Raw genomic sequence first — 23,724 nt, 5'->3', positions numbered from 1 at the left:
TACTGTGTGCATTGCTGTAACAGTATAGTAGGGGTTTTCCTTTTATTTTCTTTCTTCTGTTTTTCTTTCTTTTAGCATCTCTCCTCTATCCACTTTTACTAAAATACCTTTCTTTTCTTCAAAGCATTCTTGATTTGTACTCACAACCTTATTTTTTCACCCTTCCTGTCCTTGCCCTTCTACATCTCTTGTGCCTATCTCTGTCATTTTTATTTCTCCTGTTCACCCATTGTTGTTTTTTGCTTTGTAATTCACCTAGCCATTTTGTTTTCTCGGTTGCAGCTGCTTCTTTCTCCCCATTTTTCCTAAAGACACACTTCTTTAGCTGTTCTTCACAAAGAGTGGGAGGGATGCCGTTACCTTTTTTCTTTTTGAGGGGGCTGCCATTGGGCTCTGCCAGGTCTGTCTACCCATCTTTCCTAACCCACAACTCTCCTCTGTGGGGAGGAGTTGGCTAGATGATTCTGCACAGGTGGTGTTGATCCTCATACTGATAGAAAGGCTAAAAGCCCTAAACCATACCATCATTTCTCCACTTCCTGCCTGCTGAGTCCTCAGGTCAGCATGCAGGAAAATAGTGGCACTGTGCAGGAAACATGGCTGTTTGTTTTGTTTTTTACTCTAAACAATTTAGGGGGGGAGCTGCAACTTCTTTTTACTGTACAACTCAGCTCACTTTCTATTGTCAGCTGTTCTTTCTTTTCCAGCTGTCACATAACCCAGGGACTGCTACCTAATCCCACTAGCTGAACAGAATTTTTAAAGACCAGACAGTAACCTAGATTATTAGAGCATCACAGAAATTTCAGCTAGAATTAAACACACTTCTCTCTCCCCACCCATACACTTTGGCCAGGGGGAAATACACTTTATGAATAAAGTTCATGTTTTGTGTCTGCTGTTCGCTTGTCCATAATCTGCAGCTGTGTTTACAGACAAATGCTATTGTTTTCTTTAAAGCAATAAAACTTGTATTCAAGGCCTTCTTTTACTGTGTAGCCTAGTAGATGCAAAGCCCTTAGTATAAACTACATTCTGTTCATTGCTGAATTGGGAATTAGGGGCAGTGTTAATTGATTAAGAAAGTATTTAAGAACTTGCAGCCTAGAGTAGAAGCAGACAGTCGCAGAAAGGGCTGAACCTTGTTTTGTGAGGAGCAATGGGCAACTTGCAAGAATCAGTGCACAGGTGACAAAGGCAGCACTATAGTTTGTTGCTTCTAAACCATAAGTGAGTGATGCTCAAGTCTGACAGGGTTTATGGATTTTGGGGGGGGGGGGAGGGGGGGAGAACAGGGCAATTGCTGCCTGCTACTTTTGACACTGAAATAATTCAGTTCCTTTTAGCCATAGCTCCTCTCCTGGGGATTAATGGCAGGTAGGCAAGCTGGGAAGCTGTAAGCTAAAGTCCCCCTTTTCTGGATTTATGCAAATTGGCACATTGGCAAAATGTAAATGATGTGCTCACTTGTGCCGTGTCATTCATAATTACAAGTGGGACATGAGTTCTACTTGTAATATTAAAATGCAATACTCTTTACCATTCTATTAATATTTTTAAAGTAACCCATGCCTTTTCTGAGAGGACACCAACTTACATTTGATTTGTCTGACAGCTTTGTACATACTGTAGTTACTAATACCACCTCTGATTATTGTAACTAAAATAAGCATAATTTTTTTGCAATTTTCTTTGTATTTTGAGCATTTGCAGTCTTTCCATTGTCAGTTTCACTTTCCTCAATGTTCTTAAAATGACCTATGTAAACGTCAATGGGGAAAAGTAGAATCCTTGCAAAATATTTTAAAGGAATGGTTAAATTCAGAAACTGGATTTTTTTTTTAAACTTGGCAGCGTAAAAGTTGTTACTTAATGTCTTTAACTTAGAACAGGCCTGCACAACTTGGAAAGTGTCGAGGGCCATATTATTCCAAAGAAAACAGCTGCAGGCCACAAGTAGGGATGCTCTTCCAAAAAATACTGAACACGCGGGCTAAAAATTTTTGTCGAGCGCAAAAAACAAAACAAAACACGTGTGTGCACTTGGTGCCTTCCGCTTTCTCCTTCTGCCCTGCCTCCTCTCCCCTCAGCACAAGCCCCTTCCCCTCCCTACCTGGCTTCTGCCTTCCAGCTTGCGGGGCTGCTGGAGCCGTTTTTAATCCGGCAGTCACCAGCTGTTACGCCACATCATGCCAGCATCCTAGCGTCTGCCGGTGTCCCGCCCTCTGGCTCGCGCCCCACCTCCTCGCGCCAGAGCTGCATGCAGGCAGCTCAGTAGCGATAATTGCCGCACTTCCCCCTCCCTGGTGGCGCTCCGCTTCTCCGCCTGGCTGGCGGATCGGATGGGGATGCGCCTCCCGTAGTCAGCACGGGCCATATGTTGTGCAGGCCTGACTTGGAATAAAAAAGTTATATGTAGTTCTTGGAGTACAATATGTAGCTTTCTACTTTTGAAACTTTTTACAAGGAACAAGAATATAGATTGACTTTTTTCCATGAAGCTTTCAAAATGTAAATAATGGGTCCAATGTTTGCTGTCCTTGTAAATGTCATATAAAATTTGCAATTTTATAAATAAAATTGTTTTGTTGTAAATAACGGCACGTCAAACCCATTTTGGGATGTGATGGTCAAGCTGTTGTTTTTCTCTTGAGTCACTATTAAAAATGGATTCTGAAGTACAAATCTTGCACTTAAGTAACCCTACTGATTTTAGTGAGGTTATTCAGGTGACTAAGTGTTTTCAATGGGGCTGACTGGGTGTGAGAGAAGAATCGGTCCCTGCTTCTTGAACTTGGTTGTTAATTTAGTTGCTTCATAAGCCAAAAAGAGAATCTAGTCTTTTTGAGCTATCTGCATTGGTAATAGGTGTGAAAACAGAAGAAAAATTGGCATTAAAATGATCCTGAATACACATAACCAAATGGTTGAGCAACAGTGTTCCTTTTATATTACTTTTCTGATTGTACTTAGTTATTTTTCCCAGTGTGCCTAAGAGCAAAACTGCGATTGTCTATTTTGCTCAATTATTATTGGCATAATCACTTGCCAGTCATTTTGACCTAGAAAGAGCTTCTTCCATCATATCTGCATGCTCTTAAAGGTCCAATTATATCATTTCTTAGAAGATTAAGTAAATTGACTTGGGCAGTATCGTATTTATTTTAAATATATGTAATCCTCTAGTCCGTTGTGTATAAATTTCAAAATGTTAATTACCTCAAATCTTTAAGGATCTCCTTTAGCATGGGTGCTATGGCACTCCGTTTTTAATTTCTTTGGGTAACATTTTTATGGTCTTACCAAAGATGTCAATGTGTAGTCCGCTATACAATTAACTGATAAGCCTTGGCTTATTTCACGGACAACTCACATTTCCATGACATGCCAATTGACATGTTCAACTTGGGAAGACTTGAGGAGCTAGTTAAAATGGCCTACTTGACCAGATTCCCAGAAATAGCCATGCTTGAGCACAGCAATGGTAGTTGTCAGGCACATTAAATCTGCATTTTCACTTCATGGAATTCCAAGCACAATAATAAATGGACCACAGATGAACAAGGAATTCCAGGACTTGGCTAAAATGTGATTTTTTTTTTTCTTCATGTGACGGCTACACTTAAGTCACTGAACTAGCTGAATATGGAGTATGTTTAACGGAGAACTTGCTCAAAAAATGGTTGCAAGAGAAAATCTGTAGCAAAACTCAGTAGACCTGAATTAACGCAGCCTGGAAAATCACCTGCTGAACTGTTATCAGGTACAGCACAAACGATGACCAAATTCTGTGATTGCACTTTCCCAGTCATTTCCTTAGTATCAGACATAGCATTACAATAAGAGCAAAACTTATTCCATACTTTACAAAAAACCTAAGACTCAGTAAGAATTTGGTAAGATTGGGCACTAGCCGGTCAAAGCTACAGTAGTAAGAATTATCTCACTTGGGGTGCAGCTACACTGCACCCTTAGCTCAAAATAAGCTATGCAATGTGAGCCATGGAAATTATGTAGCTTATTTCAAGTTAATTTTGAAATAGCTTATTTGGAAATTTGGCGCTGTCTACATAGCGCCAAATTTTGAAATAGAATGCTATTCTGAAAAGTTCCTTAATTCTCATGGAATGAGGTTTACAGCGATGTCAGAATAGCATGTCCATTATTTCGAAAACTATTTCGAAATAACAGGTGTGTTGTCAAGATGTGGAAAACACTATTTGGGGATACTGGAACTATCCTGAAATAGCACCATTGTCTAGATGCACTGTTGGTGACCACAGATGAAAGCAAAAATCTCATAAAGGAATTGTACATATCTGCCAAGAAACCTGACAGTTTGGCATATACAAGTGAAATGAGAGCACACATGGAAGCGGAAAATAATTCACAAACTGATTCTGCTAATGAGAGAGAGAGAGAGAGAAGTTAAGGATTTGCTTAAAGAGGTTTAGGAGTATAGCAGAGTGAGAAGATGGCTGAAACATCCTTGAAGTCTGATGGACACAATTAGAGTTTTGTCTAAGCAACCTGAGGAGTCATCAGTTATAGTATTTGTAATAGTTTGATAGTGTTTTTTAGATTGCTCTGGAAATTTTTAAAAAAAGAGACCAAAATTTTGTAGGATATAGGGCCCTATCAAATCAATGGCCATGAAAAAAGCATCATAGATTACGAAAACTGGTTGGTCCCTGTGAAATCTGGTCTTTAGTGTGCTTTTACCCTATATATACAGGTTTCAAAGTTTAGACCAGCATTTCTCAAATTCAGAATCCTGTCCTAAAATGTCACTGGGGAGTAAGGGGGTTGGGGTCACAAGATTTGGTGAGCAGGGTCACAGTATTGCATTCTTACTCTTGCACCACTGCTGGTATGGTGCTGCCTTAAAGGCTGGGTATCTAGCCAACATCTGCCATGTTCCTGTCACCCAGCTCTGAAAGCAGCTCAGAAGTGTAGTAGGAGAATGGTAGCTGTTTTCTGGGCACCCAGCTCTGAAGGCAGCACTTATTATATTTTGAATTGGCATCATTCTTAGTCTTACAGATATATTTGCCTAATGGCTTATGTCCATTGTCAAGCAGAATGTGTTAAATCTTCTGATAATTCCAGGCTAGCCATAATCCTAACATGAGTAAGGATGGACACTGTAAAATCATGCATACAGGTAGAGTGACTTGAAATGAGTTCCTCAGCTTTTCCGGATGGATGATGTATCCGGGAGAGCTGTTTGGTGCATATAAAGAGCAAAGGACAGGGACTGGTAAGAGTCAACCAAGTACAGGCAGTTCCCGGGTTACGTACAAGATAGGGACTATAAGTTTGTTCTTAAGTTGAATTTGTACGTAAGTCGGAACTGGCTCCAGATTCAGCCGCTGCTGAAACTGATCAGCGGCTGACTACAGGAAGCCCTAGGCAGAGTTGCTCTGCGCCCGGCTTCCTGGAATCAGCCACTGATGAGTTTCAACAGCAGCTGAATCTGGACTCCTGAGACAGAACAGCTGGGGCACTGCTGGGTAGGTCCCCGCAGGACCAACCTGGCAGCACCTCAGCTGCTCTACCCCAGGTGTCCCGCAACAAAAGCCTGGTCTGCTGGGGGGGTGGGGGGTGCACTAGCTGCGCCCCCTCCCTCCCCCCAGCAGACCAGGGAGACCCGAGCAAAGCCGCACAGGCGCGGCGGGACCCCGCTGCCCGTGCGGCTTTGCTCCTTTACCCCGGAGCAAAAGCCGCAGAGGCGGCGGGGTCCCCTGCCTCTGTGGCTTTGCTCCGGGGCAAAGGAGCCAAGCCGCACGGGCAGCAGGGTCCTGCCGCCTGTGCGGCTTTGCTCGGGTCTCCCTGCTGTGCTGGGGGGGACTGCCCCCTCCAGCACAGCAGGGAGACAGGAGCAAAGCCGCAGAGGCGGGGGACCCCACCGCCTCTGCGGCTTTGCTCCGGGGCAAAGGAGCAAAGCCGCACGGGCAGCGGGGTCCTGCTGCCTGTGCGTCTTTGCTCGGGTCTCCCTGCTGTGCTGGGGAGTCCCCCCCCAGCACACCAGGGAGACCCGGAGCAGCTTTTCTCGCCCCGGAGGACGCGGTGGCGGGACCGTTGCGCTCTGGGCGGTCCCACCGCCCGCGAACTCCGGGGTGAGAAAAGCCCCGTTCATCAGTGCGGATCCGACATAAGTCAGATCCGCGTAAGTCGGGGACTGCCTATAGAGCATGTAGTGGGCCATCTGTGTTTACCATGGGTTGGGATAATGATAATCAGTGTGCTTTATGGTGTAACATGGATTTTGATCCCCTGTTCAAAAGTTACAGATGTTCACTGTGAAAAATGATACTGGCAACATGGAATAATTGACCATATGTCTGGCACCCATCAATATATTTTTGCACAAAATAAATATTGCCCTGTCAACAGTGTGAAGGGAAGAGCTATGAGAAACACTTATGGCAGGCCTCACAAGTTGGGGGATTTCACTTCATAATACAATGGGACAAAGCAAATGATTTTTTTTAACAATTCGGTGACTGGAGACAGTGGTAGTATACCTCCACTTATTACCATTATCAAAGCTAATAGAAGAAGCTTCTCATATCTGCTGTGATATGAGGGTTGCGGGGTGTCAGTTTTTCAACTGGAATGCCTGGCCAAAAAGGAACCCTGCTGACTAGACCAGGTTCCCTGCCTGTCTTGGCTCTTACTCATCTTCCAGAAGCAGCAGCATGTTCCGCTGTGTAGGGGCGGCCAAGGGCCTCCACATGCTGCTCCCCAGCTCAGATGCTGGCTCCGCAGTTCCCATTGGCTGAAAACTGTGAGTAGTGGAAACTATGGGGTAATTCACGGGGCCAAAGCAGCACGCAAAGCTGCCAGGCCATGACTCTTGCCTAGGAGCTGAGGGCCAGTGTGTCACTGCCTCCAAGAGCTGCTTGAGGTAAACGCCACCTGGAGCCTGCACCACTTCCATGCCCCAACCCTGATCCCCCTCCCATCCTCCAAACCCCTCCATCCTTCCTAGCGATGTAAATAGCGTAGTCAATTAACCAGTTAACCTATGAGCTTTTGCTTATCGATTAATATAAACTACACGCATCTACCTCCCCCCTTGACTGCATCCTAGGATTTTGTCTACACTAAGCCCCTCTGTTAATCTAATCGATGTGACTTCAGCTATGCAAGTAGCATAACTGAAGTCGACATTTACTGCACTGTCATTTGTGCAGTAAGGTCAGCAGGAGCTGCTCTCACATGAACTCAGTTGCCGTTCTTGTTCTGGTGGAGTTCCAGAGCACACAGAAAAGCATTTGGATAAATCACTGCTGCATAGATCCACCATGTATTGGAGACAGACCCTAGGACTTCCTGTGAATGTTTCTGTAGCACTGACAAGTAGATGAACATGTTGTAAATCCACACTTTCGCTTACCACATAGTACCTGGCCATGTAGACAAGTCCTAGGACTAAATTTTTATTCTTTCTTTATGGCAGTCTTAGCTGCCATTCGCCCAAGGCACAGAAAGGTGTCAGCCATATATCCCGTTCTCTAGTCATTCTCTATAACCCAAGTTCATGGTTGTCTGAAGGGGGTATGGGAGGAAGTTGTGCTGTACATCACAAAAAGATCCTCAACCAGAACGATGAGAAAATCCATGTTGCTGTGAGGACAACACAACAATTTTGGCATTACATTTAGCATAAAACCACACTTAATAGACTCCACCCCCCCCCTCCGCCCCGGGCGCTGTATGTAGATGTGGCATTCTAGACATACAGGACAAAGTATTTTGAAAATCTGAAATGTATTGTGGTATAGTGAAGATAAATAGGATCTTCCTGCCTCTAACTCTGGAATACTTTAACTTCCCCTTCTGTTTATGAAACCTAAAAGCTAAGAAGTAAACTTTTAGCTCCTCAGACTTGCACTGTTCCTTTTGGACTCTTGGCTGCTTCCTGGACCTTGAAAGCCGAATTCAGACTAAGAAATGGGTGGGTTTGGGAATGAGTAATTTCCCTTCTCTTCATTATAAGCTAGAGTGATATCACATTTGACCAAAAGAGTCAGTTACACTGCATGGTGTAATTCCTTAGATTCTTATCATAACTCAGTTTGGATTGCTGCTTGTTTTCAGTCCTAGGTTGGCATGCGGAATATTAGATTATTTTTCTTCTTGAAGAACTGTATTATGTTTCTCTATATCAGCCTAGGAACCCACTTTAACTTAGGATTTTTTTTCACTGTCCTACTGATCATGATCTCAATAAATGGTGCAAGTAGCCCCCAATGTTTGCCCATCCCATCAATTTGTATCGTAGAGTGCATTACTTGTAATAAGTGTTAATGAATTTTTTTCTTTACAGTAGCCTTAGTGTTTAGTTGGTGAATAACACTTAAACTTACTATTTTAAAATGGACAGGATATCTGGGCAAAGACTTAACAATTCTTTACATAGGCTTTTTGCCGCTGCAAGATATTGAATTAAAATCTGAAAGGCTATTATAAAACAGGTGGGCAAATACTGGCTCGTAGGCTGCATCCAGTTTGCTAGGGTTAGCCCATGGCAGGCCTCCACACCACCATGTTTACCTGCACCTCCATAGGTACAGAGGATTGCAGCGCTGGCCGCAGTTCACTGTTCCCAACCAATGGGAGCCGCGATCACCTGTACCTGTGGAGGTAAATTAAGTGGCAGTGGCCCACCAGAGGCTAATCCTGGTAAACCACTACCATTGTATTGCCCATCCCAATATAAGACCGATTGCCATGAAGATACAGTTGAACTGTACAATGTCAGATCACATTTGTGTTGGCATTTTTAAATAATCACTGTGGTTCATTACGTGAGTGTCATATAGTCCTTTTGTAACCTGTTAAATAGCTCACATTTTCTTGTAAGCTAAATTACCGCTACTACTTAATATGCTCTGTAAATATCGATATTACATACTTACTAAAGCTGCAAGATAAATGTTTATTTTATTGATGCCAATAACTTTTTTGCCCAACTCTGAAAAGTGAATGCAAACCTAAATGCCAGAAGCAATATGAGTAATCTCCCTAGATGTATTGCAGCACAAGTGAAGAGCTACCATTTTATTTTACCCAAATAAAATGTGTGTTCTACCGAGTTTCATGAAAACTCAAGCTGACTTTTCACTTGTAATATACGAGGTATATTTATCTTCTCAAAAATGTGTGGATGTGGTTCTTGTACAAATGTAGACTGTAATCTTCCAGTGTTTATGAAGAACACATCAACAAGAAAATAATCTTGAACTACAGAAGTCATAAATTGAAATAACAATATATATTGAAAAATACATACTTATGTGGTATTAGTTCACTGTAATTTCATTAAGTGATTTCTCAGACTTTATAAACTCTGAAAGAAACAAAATTGTATTAGCCTTATAACAGATAAGGTAAATAACAAGTTCTGGCATCCTTAAAATGCTCAGAACGCTATAGCTGGCAATAATCACTTCAGGAGTGTTTAAATCTTTAAGAGAACTGATAAGCTCTGTGTCCAAAATCCCAAATAAATAAATTGTACTTCAGTAGAAATAAAATGTTTAAAAAATCATGGAAAATTGAGAATTGTAAAATACATGAAAGCTCTTTTCAACTATCAGGTTCAGTTTTTGTTGTGTCCTCTTGCAGCTTAAATGTTTTATGTGTCTTTGCTATTTTATTGGCTTCAGCATTTTCAGGTTTTTTTTAGCTTGTGATTAGGATGTGTTTCTTACATAGGATATTTTAAACTTGAAATGCTCTTGCCCAACGTTTGTTTTGCATGCCAAAAATTGAATGAAGCAGCCATGCATTAACAGCCACAGCCCTGCGCAATCCCTCCAGCTTACTGTTGTGACCTCTACCCTTTTGTATCCTGTGACACTCAGCTTGTCTTTGTGCTCAAGTTTATTCATGATGGATACGTTTCGCTCCCAATCACATATGCTGTGCTCTTGCAGAGAGATTGGGCTGCAGCCCTTCCGAGCTTGGAAAAAAAGAATGTTGGTACTGTGCATAAGAGGAGGCTGTTTGAACAGAGGCCCCTCCATAACACGATCAGTACAGGGTGCACTGCAGTCTTAAACTTCTTCTAGAATATGAAAGGGGGGTGACTTTCAGCCTCTCAGATCCTTTTTAAATGCAAAAGAATGTAGGAAATTGCCAGATCAGTTAGTTAATCAGTGACAACTGCAGTAAGTATACAAAAAGCATGGCCCTTAACGAGAGTAATCAGTTGTGCTTGGAGTTTTTTCAGTGCCTCAGCATGTTACCATTGGCCTCACTTCTTGAATCTTCCATTGGTTTAGTGTCAGCTTTATAAGAGAATGTAATTGCTAGGAGATCTTTTGATAGCTGATAGCAACAATATAACTCTTCCTTCTGGCTTTCTCCCTGCTCCCTCCCAGTCTTACTTATCTTTTTTGTGTACTGAAATTAGTGAACTGTTCAGTTTTATACTAGGGGATTATTCACCACAAGAGTTGTGCTGTTCAAGTTCTTTCTTCATTTAGTGAGCTTAATGTATTTAAGGCTCATAAGTATGTATCATGCAGTTATATGAAACACTTGCGTTAATTCCCTTACAAATTCTTTTCAAAATAATCCCACCAGATGTTTTGAAAGTAATTCCTGAAATATTTGAAAATATCTTGCTTGTTCCCTATTTTCTTGAAGGATTTTAAAGAAATCTCCTTCCCCCATATTTGCTTTGAAATTCTGTAGGAAGTGTACGTGGTCATATGACCAAACACAACACTTTACAGTTTCAGTGTGATGCAGTCTGATGTTAGTGTGTTTTACCTTAAAATATATAAGCATATTTCATTATAACTTAAACTTAAAAAATAATGGTACTCTTTTAGTGCTGTGCCACTTAACACCCCAAATTTGTAGTGGATGGCTAGAAATTCTGATGATTCTGGTTTCTTTTTAGGTTGGGAAGAAAAAATCGTTTTGTTTTTGTTATAACTGTCAATTTAAAACCGGCAAATCCTATGTTAATACTATAGTTTGGACTCCAGTTAATGTGGTACATGTAGAAGATGGGATAGAATGGAAAATTGGGGTACATTTGTACCGGGAAGACCTTACTGCTTTTGCTTCTTAGCGGTGTTCTGTATATGATTCTGTTATTGTGGCTTTATATCATAAAGTGTCCATGAATTTGAATGACGTGGGATATTGTTTCCAAATGTGCGGCACTGACTGAACTACTAGCTGGTCATTCTCGCATCAGCTGCTTGACAGCAACAAGCTGCCAAATGTTCTGAAAACTCTTGTGCCCTCAGTTGCCTCTGTGTAAAAGCAAGTTCTGTGCCAGATACTTGATGTAATAAGGGGGCGGGGGGAAGATCTGATTCTTGCCTAATATTACGTGAAATCTAGGTAAGTTACTTTCAAAGAAATCTGAGACACAGTATTTATATAGCCTAGCCTTAGTTTTTTTTCAATGAACCATTTAGTATAGATTTTTTTATTTATTCAAGATGTCTGAGGTAAGGTAGATGTTTTTCATTGAAGATTCACATGAGACTTCAGTGAAAGACACTTGATCCATTTGTGTCTAAGATGTTCTATTTAAAAAGAGTGCTTCTTTTAGTGAAGAATTAACTAATTGCAATGAGATATTCAAAATTATATTTTTTTACTCTGAATAGTCAAAATGTAGACACTAAGGCAGTGGTGTCTATCCTTTTTACACCCAAGATTGCTTTTTAAATGTCAGGGCAAGCCCAGATCTACCCCATCCCTTCCTCAAGGCTCCACCCCTTTGAGGCCATGCCCACTTCATTCTCTTCTCCACCCACCCCCCACCTCCCAGATAGGAGGTGTGGGCTCTGGGGTGGGAACAAGGGGGTGGGTGTGGGAGGGAGGGAGAGGTTTTAAGTTATAAGAGGGAATTTGAGTGCAGGATGGAGTAGAGAAAGGGGATATTGCCCTGGGAGGGGGCTGTAGGCTGGAGAGTATTGGGGTCAAGTGGGGGGGGGGGGGGGGGTTAGGGTGTTGAGCAAACCTCAGGCCATAGAGAAAACCCCTGAATGCTTGTGGGAAGCAGGGCTTTTAATTTCCTCCCTCAGCATATCCACCCCACTTCAGGGGAAAAAAGATGTCAATAATGTAGCTAAAGAAACAAGTTTCTGTACGATGTGTCTAAGTTTCTGGTTTAGAAAATACTACATACCTGAAAATATAAGTTGTCCTAGCTTCTGTAGCATTCTTCAGTGAGGTTGTAGTCTAAATGAATATAACGTAGTTCAACTATAGACTACCGGCTCTCCAGTGTGGCCTTTCCAGGCTACTTTCTGCAGAAATTGGGGTCAAATGGGCCAAAATCAAGTGAATCATTAAACAAAACTTATTACTTTATTTTCACCAGTTTCCATGGAAATAGTAGCAGGCAATGACCACCAACATCTGAAATTGACTCCACTACTGTTGGCTGGCTCCCACTGGAGTTTCCTGAAAAGCCTGACAGCTCGTGGAAAATAAGCATTCAAATATAACAGTCTAATTTTTTTCATGCATTTGAACTTAATTTCTTGAGAAACTGGATTGGAAAGGCCATGCCACTTACCAGAGTGAGAATTCTAACTTGTAGATCTCAGTTACTGAGTCTGAAAGCCTGTGTAACCGGCAGCGAGGGAAGTCTCTCCCCCAAGCTCCCCTCCTCCCTTGTTTCTTTTTCCCACCCTCGTTTCCTTTTAAACAGCATAATTGTTTGAGAGAGTATATTGGTGAACAAATTCTGGCCTGTATATTATGTTGGATAAGGACCAGTTAGATGATTGAGCAGATTGAGCCAGATTCTTTGGTTTGCCCAAGCTGTGTTCCATGCAAGAGAAGATGTGGGCAGGGAAGCTAGTGTGACTAACAACTTTTTAAAGCTTCCATGGAGCTTCAGAAGCTATTCCATTCCTTGGCAAAGAGGCTTTCCTGACAACTGGGGGCTGATTTTGTAGAAGGGTGCCCCAGTTGCTCTATGCATTATACCAAGTTCCAGGAAGAGTGGTAGTGTAGGAACTGCTGAAGTGGCTCTAAGGCACTGGAAGGATTCCTCTATATCAGTGGTTCTAGACTTATTACCACTGTGGGCTACATCCACACTATTTATACTACCTGTATAGCCCTGATGTCATGTGGTCGCGGTTGTGTGCTGATTGTGCTGCAAGTGAGTCCTAGGTTGAAAACCACTGCTCTATGCGAAGAAAGTTCAGGGACCGTTTATCCTCATTTATAACAATTTGTGCCCTAAAGATTGCATGAGTGAAACAGGCCTTAACATCACTGTTAGATTTTTCTGACTTCCAATTCAGAGTTAATCCTTTTACACTGATTTTTTTTTAATGAGTTGGTACCATTAAGAATATTTGAGACATGCAAGAAATGTATCCTAAATGATCTACATATCATTGAATTGATTATGGTTTCAAGGTGCTGATGAACGGATTAAAAAAACAGTGGGCACTTGTATTTTTCATTTTGCTACTTTGACATATGAGACCTTTAGAAAGTGGTTAAAAAGCACACCCAAAATCTGTTGATATTTTCCCCTTTGAAATGTGTCTCCCAGTTTTGCTGGAGGATACAAAATGTATCATGTTAGCTCACATCTTTGAGTGAGGATAATGGTTGAACTGTAGAAAGATAGCATTTCTTCAAAATATTGGATATTATGTTAAATTGTTTAAAAACTTGTTTTTACTAATAACTAGTTTGGTAACTCAGAAATAAGTGTCCTCAGAATTGTACTGAAATAATTAGTTACAATGGAGTTCGTTATTTTGGTTCTAATTACCATGTGGATAAGCCCTGAACCATGGTGAGAGAACCTCTCAAAGTCCCTTCCAGTTCTATGATTCTATATTCGAAATTCAGATTTTGTGGTCTATGGCTGGAGGACAAGTCTAGCCGACTGCCCCCCTGGCAGGATTAAGCACCATTACAGATCTTCCCTGATAGATGTCTGTCTAACCTGCTCTTAAAAATCTCCAATGATGAAGATTCCACTATCTCCCTAGGCAATTTTATTTCGGTGTTTAACCACCATGACAGTTAGGAAGTTTTTCCTAATGTCCAACCTACACATCCCTTGCTCCATTTTAAGTCCATTGCTTCTTGTCCTATCATCAGAGGTCAAGGAGAACAATTTTTCTCTTTCCTCCTTCTAACACCCTTTTAGATATTTGAGAATGCCATCATGTTCCCCCCCCCCCCCGTCTTCTCTTTTCTAAACTAAACGAACCAAGTTCTTTCAATCTTCCTTCATATGTCATGTTTTCTAGGCCTTTAATGATTTTTACTTCTTTATAAAATGTTTAAATTAGGTTTGGTTTAAGTCCTCCATTTAATAAAACAAAAAAGCCCCCCTAATTCCACTTGTAAATGACCTTTAAAAATGTCATTCATCCATCCTAAACTTCATTCCGGGAGGCCGGGGGGAGAGAGGACTAGAACTTGGAATTGTGTGTTTGAAACTGTCACTCTAAAATTAATGTTTTTAACTGAACATCATGTGCTGTAATGAATTATGACATTCTTCTCTAGGTCTGGGCCTGAAGAACTCTGTCATTCAAAAGCTTGTCTCTTTAACCAAAGGAGGTTGGTCCAATAACTTAATACATCTTGTGTGCCTCTATTTTGGGACCAACACAATACAACAATACTGCAAACAGGTATACTTACCTGATACATAAGTATTTCTGTAAAGTACTATAGGCAGGACCAGTTTTTAGTAGTTAGTTTTTGTTTTCAGGAATAATACCATTTATGTATAACTCAAAACTTGTCTTCCTCTGAAGCTTTGTGGTATGCAGTCACAAATGTATGTTATGTTCAGGGCCCTACCAAAGTCATGGTCCATTTGGTCAATTTCAAGATCATAGGATTTTTAAAATAGTAAATTGCATGATTTTGGCTTTTTTAAAAGTGAAATTTCATAGTGTTGTAACTGTAAAGGTCCTGACCCAAAAACAGTGTGAAAGGGCAGCAAGGCTATTTTAAGGGAGGAGTTTGTGGTTCTGCTACACTTACTTCTGTGCTGCTGCTGCCTTCAGAGCTGGGCAACTGGAGAGTGGCACCTACTTGCCAGGTACCTAGCTCTGAAGGCAGAGCCACTGTCGTCAGCAGCAGCAGCACAGAAGTAGGGATGGCATGATATGGTATTGCAGTTCTGTGCTGCTGCAGCCGGAGTGCTGCCTTCAAAGCTGGGCACCTGGCCAACAGCTGCTGCTTTCTGGATACCCATCTTGGAAGGTAGTACAGGAGTAAGGGTGTAATACTGCAATTCTCCCTCCAAATAATCTTGTGATGACCTCCTCCCCTGTAACTCACTTGAGTCAGGACCCCTAGTTTGAGAAATACTGGTTATCCCTTTGAAATCTGTATAGTATAAGGTAAAAGCGCGCACGACCAGATTTCATAGTCTGTGACACGTTTTTCATGGCTGTGAATTTGGTAGAGCTCTAGTTATGTCATTAGTAATGAGTTTGCCTGAAGGCAAATAGTGAATCCCAGTGATTGAACTTCCTCTATCCACAGACAAATTCTGGCATGGATTTGTTTGCTGTGGGTTTGGAGCCATGGGTATTAGTTCGAACATGGTTTTTAGAAATCTGCCCTCTTGCAGAATGAGAACTTCATTTTCATTTCAATTTTAAACCTATTAACTGCTTAGTTTTGCTGTGGGGGAAATAGTATTGTATAGTTCCATTTTTAATTTAACAAAATCGCCATTTGAGAGAAACATCTCTGTGCATCTGTACAAAAAAAAACCACTTAATTTTTGTATTTACATCCTTTTAAAAACCTAGGTTTAAAAACAGTCACTACTGGTGTTTGCACAATCCTGTTGTCCATTTAACTAACTTTAGCTTATCATAGCCCTTGATGCTGCTGCTTGCTCATCTGATTACACTGCTCAGGGGAATAAGGTTAAGGACATGCTGTTGGTAACTAGAGCATTTTCAGGGCTTTAGTTCAGCAGATGGGCTGCTTGGCTATATTCATACATCTGCCTGCCTGCTGTGGCAGCTGCTGCTGCTGCATGTTGTGTTCTTTTGTTCTGTTCCATCCAAGAATGGAACAGTAGGAAGTGTAGTGAATGGATTAATTTAAGGTTAAGGTTAGTGTTTTGCTTGCTCTCTAACTCCCTATCATAATAAAGCTTCTGATGGAAGCTAATGAGTTTTTCTTAGTGAAATAGATTTTAAAAATACACGTCAGGGATTGACACAAGCTAGTGTCTTCTGACAGTCAGGTCTGTTTTAATATTATGACAATTTTATTATTTGTTTCCAATGGTGTGTTTTTTTTCCCCCCCCTTCTCTTTTCCAGGACCAGTAACCAGACTTTGGTTGACACTACGTGGTCCGAAAGAATTAAGGAAATATGGAATGACATGAAGGAGATTAGCTGAGGATTAAAGGCTTTGAGGACAGACACCTCACTGAGGTGAAGCACAGACTAACATTCTACTTGTAGCTCTGAGGAGCTGTGCTGGAAAAAAAATGGCCGATCCAGGAATGATGAGTCTATTCGGAGAAGATGGGAATATTTTCAGTGAAGGGCTGGAAAGTCTTGGAGAATGTGGATATCCTGAAAATACAGTAAATCCTATGGGGCAGCAAATGCCCATAGATCAAGGATTCCCCTCCTTACAGTCTTCTCTTCACCATCCTCCCACCAATCAAAACCAAGCAAAGTTGACCCACTTTGATCATTATAATCAATATGAACAGCAAAAAATGCATTTGATGGATCAGCCGAACAGAATGATGAGTAATGCTCCTGGGAATGGGATAGCATCTCCTCACGCACAGTATCACAACCCTCCAGTTCCTCAGGTTCCTCATGGCAGCGGCACTGGTGGTCAGATGGGGGTCTATCCTAGTATGCAGAATGAAAGGCATGGGCAACCTTTTGTAGACAGTGGCTCCATGTGGGGACCACGGGCTGTTCAGGTGCCTGACCAAATAAGAGCACCATACCAGCAGCAGCAGCAGCAACCGACGCAGCCACCACAGACACCATCAGGACCCCCTGGGCAGGGCCATCCTCAGCACATGCAGCAAATGGGAAACTACATGGCTCGTGGTGATTTTTCAATGCAGCAGCACGGTCAACCACAGCAGCAGAGGATGAACCAGTTTTCTCAAGGTCAAGAAGGCCTTAATCAGGGAAATCCTTTCATTGCCACCTCAGGACCTGGCCACTTGTCTCATGTGCCCCAACAGAATCCGAATATGGCACCTTCTTTGCGACACTCAGTCCAACAATTTCACCACCATCCCCCCACCGCGCTCCACGGAGAATCAGTAGCCCACAGTCCCAGATTCTCCCCTAACCCTCCTCAGCAGGGTACTGTTAGGCCACAAACACTTAATTTTAGTTCTCGGAGCCAGACAGTACCCTCACCTACTATAAACAACTCAGGGCAGTATTCTCGGTATCCTTACAGTAACCTAAATCAGGGATTAGTTAACAATACAGGGATGAATCAAAATTTAGGCCTTACAAATAACACTCCAATGAATCAGTCTGTACCAAGATACACAAATGCTGTAGGTTTTCCATCAAACAGTGGTCAAGGACTAATGCACCAGCAGCCCATTCACCCTAGTGGCTCACTCAACCAAATGAACACACAAACTATGCACCCTTCACAGCCTCAGGGAACTTATGCCTCTCCACCTCCCATGTCACCTATGAAAGCAATGAGTAATCCAGCAGGCACCCCCCCTCCACAGGTTAGGCCTGGTAGTGCTGGAATACCAATGGAAGTTGGCAGTTATCCAAATATATCCCATCCTCAGCCATCACACCAGCCCCCTGGTGCCATGGGAATTGGACAGAGGAATATGGGCCCTCGAAACATGCAACAGAGTCGTCCATTTATGGGTATGTCTTCAACTCCACGGGAGATGGGTGGGCACATGAGACCGAATGGTTGTCCAGGCGTTGGCCTTGCAGATCCACAAGCAATACAAGAACGACTGATATCTGGCCAGCAGCATCCCAGCCAACAGCCATCTTTTCAACAGCAAATGCCAACCTGTCCCCCCATGCCACCTCACCCAGGGATGCATCATCAGTCTTCACCGCCACCACCACATCCCCACCACCAGCCTTGGGCACAGCTTCACCAGTCACCACAGAATACACCACAAAAAGTGCCTGTCCTTCAGGTAAGTTGCATCCAGTTGAAAGAGAATGTTTGAGTTGTATATCCAGAACCCGAGACACAGGTTTACTGCTCTGAAACCATTGTTCTACCTTGACTGTCCTGTGTACTGGTGGTTGCCTTTTTTTCCTGTTGTACTTACAGTTTTATTAAGCAGCAAGCTACTAGAACGTCCTTCTTCGCCTGTGGTCTTGTGATTGGTTTTTCCAGGATTACACTGTATTATGTATAAATGTGAAGCAGCATCAGACTAACCCTGAATGCAACAGTGATTTTATTATGGTGAATCTTTTGAGGAAAAAGCTGAAAGTTTGTCTAAATTTCCATGGTATCCTTAAATCAATCCATAGCATTTGTGAACTTGCAGAAGGAAGCCCATGTTAATATAGCTATATATCTTGATTAAAGCAAAGTTAGGCTTGGGATGCAGATTTGCAATGTTCTTAATTTAGTATAAAGTTCAAGGAAAAGTTCCATAGTCTCTTCATATGAAGCATTGCAACACTAATGCACCTGATTACTGAGGGGTTGGTAGCATGGTTTAGATAAAATAAGAACTGATGTGAATCTTAGCCCAAAATCAAACATCTTGAGATTTTAGATGAGTCTCTCACTGCTCACAACTTTAGTTTTACCAAGTTTCTGAACTTCCTGCTTACACTTAAAATGGCAGTGTTTCCCACTCAGAAGCAGGAAGTACTGGAAATCTTGAATTATTTCCAACCTAATGCAGCAGATGTGACTAAACCTCTATATTCCTTTTGTGCTTGATCCTGTCAGATCTCAAACTTTTTGCAAGTTTGCCATCACTATATCTTGATTGATCTGCCCAATCAGACACGGTGTGCTTTTGTTGAATGACACACCGTACTAGTGAAGATTCCATTTTTCAATCCCTCATATCAGAAATCAGTCCCAGGTAGCTCTACCCATAAATTGGAGACAATTGTTGGAATGCAGTCATAAGGTCTGACACAATAAGTCTAATAAATCATATGAACACTTGTCCCAGCCCATGTCCCAAGTCTGTTTGGAAAGCAGCTGCTCAGTAGCTCCTCTGACTGCTGCCTGCCGGCTGCTTCTGTTAGCTGCTTAGCGCAGCATGTGATGGATCTGGGAAATCAGATGCATGCGTCGAGAGAGGCAGCTGGTGGGGGGTGAGAGGGAGATGGTGACTCAGCAGGTGGGAGAGGCTTTCTGCACTCACTGGACAAAATGAAACCATGGGGGAATACGGGTTAAGCCATAGGGTAGGTGAAGCAATGGACTTAAATCAAGAGGTGAAGTCATGTGGGGGAGAAGAGGAGACACTGTGGATAGGAGCAGAGGTAGAGAAATGCGGTCGAGAGACTATAGGGGTAAGAAGGGGGTGAATATTTTCAGGAACTTTTTTGTCTCCCAAATTAGTTAGTGATCTGAAGGAGCTTTGTGTAGGCTGCGTACATTCTAGCAAACTTTGAATATTTTATTTGCATTTTATTTCTCCACTCTGTCTCCTTTTAAAGTGAACTTTCAATTACAGGAATGCCCACAAAATTATCTGCCAGTTGGCAGAATTGTTCTGGAAATACTTTGTGTTGTCTTCTCCGTTCCTTGGGACGCAGCTGACAAGAGTGTGTTAGAATGGGAAGGAAATGAGAAAGAGGAAGACAGGTTTGAGAGAGTGGTATGAGAAGGGAGCTGGAGGTCAGAAGAGAGGCATGCTCCAGCAACAGGGGTGGATTAAGAAAGGAGCCCTGGGCTGCAACCTGTAAAGCCCCTGTGTTCTGGGGAAGGGAGACCACTTGAGTGCTGCTGCTGTCCTCACACACACCCCTTCACCCCTGGACTGGAGCCATGTCACTATGAATTCCAGGAAGCTTGTCCCTCCAGCTCCCCTTGGCTGGGAATCATTGCCAATGGGAGTTGCAGGAGGCGGTGACATCAAGTTTGTGTGGGGGGGCACAGAGCTACCTGTTCGCCACCCATCAAATGAGGGGCCTTAAGGGGTAAGCACCTTGCACCCCAGTTTCCTGCCCCAATCCCAAGCCTCTTCCATCATCCTAATGCCTGTCCAGATCCCACACTGCCACTCCTGCCCTGAGCCTGCTCCAACACTCCAAAACCCTTGACAAGAGTCTGGAGTTTTCTCCTGCACTTCGAACATCTTGTTCCCAGCCCTACCTCAGAGCCTGCACTCCTAACCCTGAGCCTCCTTCCAAACGCTTTGGCTACACCCCATCACAGACCATCTTGTGTGCAGCATGAATTTTGTTATGTGCATATAACAATTCATTCTGGCATAGGCATAAAAAATTAGAGGGGACACAGGTGAAGACAGATGAAAAGAAAAGGATGAGAACCTCAAAGCAGCAGGAAGGAAAAATCCATGACTAATGGAAAGCAAAATTGCAAAAATACGTTGACAGATGTGACATAGCATGAGCAAAAAAGCAGATGACACACAGCTCAGGTGAAGATGTCATCAAATGGTGGTAGGGGGATGTACCATAATCCCCAAGAGGCTTGCAATACAGGTTGAACCCCTCTAGTCTGGCACTCTTGGGACCTCACCAGTACTGAACCAGAGAATTTGCTGGGAGGTCAGTACAGGGCATCACCGCTATACGTTCAAGATACGTTAAAAGTGTATGTATAGCCAAAGGATGTGAAGCAGGGAATGTTTTTCCTGCAACTGACTTCTGTTTGACAAGTTGCCCCCCCCCCCCCCTCCCCCCCCGGTGCAATGGAAGAGTGGGGAATGGAACGACTTAAAACAGAACAGTTCCCACAATCGTCAACGATGCTAGTGTGGAACCAGTGTGTACCAGGGCAACTTACAGCAGGGATGTGCTGTATTGTATAGCAGTATTACCAACTCTTCTACTGTTCACTGTGCTCTTAGAAGATGTGTAGAGGAAATTAGAGCTAAATAACAGCACAGAACACTGAGAGCCAGGACTGGTGGCAATAAACAAACTTTATGGAATGGGGAACTTGGCAACACACAAGTGTACATTCAGCTAACTAAAATTATGCCAGGTGACGCATGTTGCCAGATCAGAGTGCTGGACTAGAGAGGGTCAACCTGTATTTAAATTCCTATAAATATGCTTATCTAAATATATGTTGCACTTCAAATTTACACCAGGGTTCCGTTCTGTTAGATTTGGTAGAACGTTAGTACAACTTCCCAGTGTGTTACATTTGCATCATTAGAGGGTTTGGAAGAAATCTTGTCTTTAATGTAGAAAGTTTGTTCTACCATTTCAGTGAAAAATCTTTCCAAATGCACTTTTGAGATGCTTATTAATTTTAAATGACTATTGTGGTGAAATATAAAATAAAAACAATTTGTGTGCAAAATAAAAGCTTAGATACTTCATTAGTGATGCTGAACTGCATAAATATAATTAGACAAAGGTAAATGGTAGAGTAATTGGTTTCATTCTAATATTTTAGTCAATCTTGATCATAAAGTATGAATAAAGCATTTGTGGCTAGATGTTATTCCTTTAGTGAAAAATCTGCATTCCTCTAATTTGACCAAATTAAAATAGAAGAAAACACGTTTCCTAATGGGCATTTAACAAATGGATTAAATCACACTAATGAAACAAGGTTGTGTGATACAGTATGCAACTTGGCTTGCCGAGTCTCGCTTGCCTAATATGAAACCTAGTATTCCTTCCTCCTTAACTCTGTGACTTGAACATAAACTGCTTAAAGGCACAACAACAAACTATCCCAAAGCAGAGTGAAGATAGGAAGAGTAGTAAGTGGCAAGTGTTGCTTCATTAGGAGATCTTTAATCAGAAAATGATTCTAATAGAAGGCGGAAATGTGGACAGTTTGCTAAAGAGCGGTACAAAAGAGTAAGTCTGCAGGGACAAAATCAGAAAGACTAAGGATAAGCCTGGGCATATCGGTTAACCTTAATGACTACATTCTTCCCCTCCCCCCCATTGCCTCTGTATCAAAAAGCCAACTTCCTGTGAGCACTGGCTCTCACCTGCCTCCTTTCCCCCATGTAAACTTGAATTTTCAGGGGTTGCATGTTTACACAGATAACTGTTAGTTAACATCCCTACTAAGGACTTATCTGCACTACATGGTAAATCAGTGCTGCAGCGGTCAGTCCACTGGTGATCCATTTTTTCGTGTCTGCTTAGATGTGATAAATCGACCTCTGAGTGCTCTCCCGTCAACTCAGTACTCCACCAGGATGAGAAGATTAGCTGGCATTGATAGGAAAGCAGCCTATACCATGTGTGGAGTAAATTGTGTGTGCACTGAGGCATGTGTGTTGGGGGGGGGGGGGGGGGGGAGGGAAGAGGAGGGAAGAGGTGGGAACTGGTACTCATGAGGAGCTGGTATAAAAGCTGTCTCCCCCTGACTGGTACTCATGAGGAGCTGGTATAAAAGCTTTATCAGCCAGCTCCCTGAGAGCACTGGCTCCTGCTTGTCCCCTCCCCCATGTGCAAATGTGTAACTGCTAAAGGGATTGCTTACATCCCTATTTCAGAGTGCAGGACAGGGCTCTGTGTTGAGGCAGGGGTTAGGTGAAGGAGGGGGATGAGGGCTTCGGCTGATGAGGGGTTTAGAGTGCAAGAGGGAGCTGTGGCCTGAACCCAAGGAGTTTGGTGTGTGGGAGGGGGATGGGACTCAGACCAGAAGCTTGAATTGGGGGTTGTGGTCTAGAAGAAAGAGTGCTGGAACAAGTTCAAGGGTGGGGTTTGGGAGGGAGTAACGGTACGGAATACCTTCTGGGGCAGCTTCTTTTTGTTGGTGGGGGCACGAAGCAGGTTGTTGGCATCAGTGGTCTTGTCTTACACTCACCTGTAGGCACTGCCCTCGTGATTCCCAGCCAATGGAAGCTGCAGGGATGTAGCCTGCAGGTGGCAAGAGGAGCTCAGGGGCAGAGCTGTCTGCCTCTCCTCTCCCCCTACCTTCTGCTTCCACCAGACTGGATAATGAACAAGGGCTTTAGGGGCTATTGCCAGGGCCCTGGGCTAAGGGAGCCCTGCAAAAAGATCTGGTTCAATATGCTGGTTGGGAGGCTAAGGATTAGTAATGGGATAAGGATCTTTAGAATTCTAGGGCACCAGGTGATATCTAGACCCAGATAATGTGGAATCCTTTATTGCAGGGGTGGGGAACTTTTTTCAGTCTTGGGCCACAGACCCACATTAAATCAGTTGGGAGCCACGCACAAGAAAAAACAAATCAAACACACAGCCCACATCTCAGGCTTATATGCCAGTCTGGGAAGTGGCACTGCCAAGGCGAAATGATCTGCTCACCCCACTCCAGGGGGAAGCCCCGCACCTCACCACAAGCTGTAGATTCCCCACCCCTGCTTTACTGTTTGGCCTGCTAGGAGTGAGTTGCAGGTTTCTGTTCGGTTCGTTGTAGGCAGATGTTTGTGTCACAAGGATCACCGCTGTAATTGGCACCCCCTGTTGGCAGACTTGGAAAACATGCAAAAAATAGAATGGGCATAGATACCTTTTCATCAGGATTCAGACATACCTTGGGATGCACAATACAAACTTTTTCACAGTAGCTGTTCATAAGTT

General features: G+C 42.8%; 1 protein-coding gene across 9 annotated transcripts in view; it reads left to right on the top strand.

The window, feature by feature from the left end:
• Positions 1 to 23,724, top strand: part of CHD7 (chromodomain helicase DNA binding protein 7) — a 200,920-nt gene that overhangs the window by 56,920 nt on the left and 120,276 nt on the right. For 5 of the 9 annotated variants that reach the window (XM_075920643.1, XM_075920646.1, XM_075920647.1 and 2 more), the window contains one exon: positions 16,321 to 18,170. The exons of 1 other annotated variant lie outside the window; for it this stretch is intronic. In XM_075920643.1, the coding sequence (XP_075776758.1) occupies positions 16,494 to 18,170 (1,677 nt within the window). In that variant the 5' untranslated portion in view covers positions 16,321 to 16,493. Of the gene's footprint in view, positions 1 to 14,532; positions 14,661 to 16,320; positions 18,171 to 23,724 lie in introns of all 9 variants that reach the window. 3 more of the 9 variants (XM_075920645.1, XM_075920641.1, XM_075920644.1) reach the window with 1 other exon arrangement.

This window comes from Pelodiscus sinensis, chromosome 2, assembly GCF_049634645.1.
Source record: "Pelodiscus sinensis isolate JC-2024 chromosome 2, ASM4963464v1, whole genome shotgun sequence".
Classification (NCBI taxonomy): Eukaryota; Metazoa; Chordata; order Testudines; family Trionychidae; genus Pelodiscus; species Pelodiscus sinensis.
The sequence above is the reverse complement of the archived record's forward strand: the minus strand, read 5'-3'. Positions and strand labels throughout refer to the sequence as shown.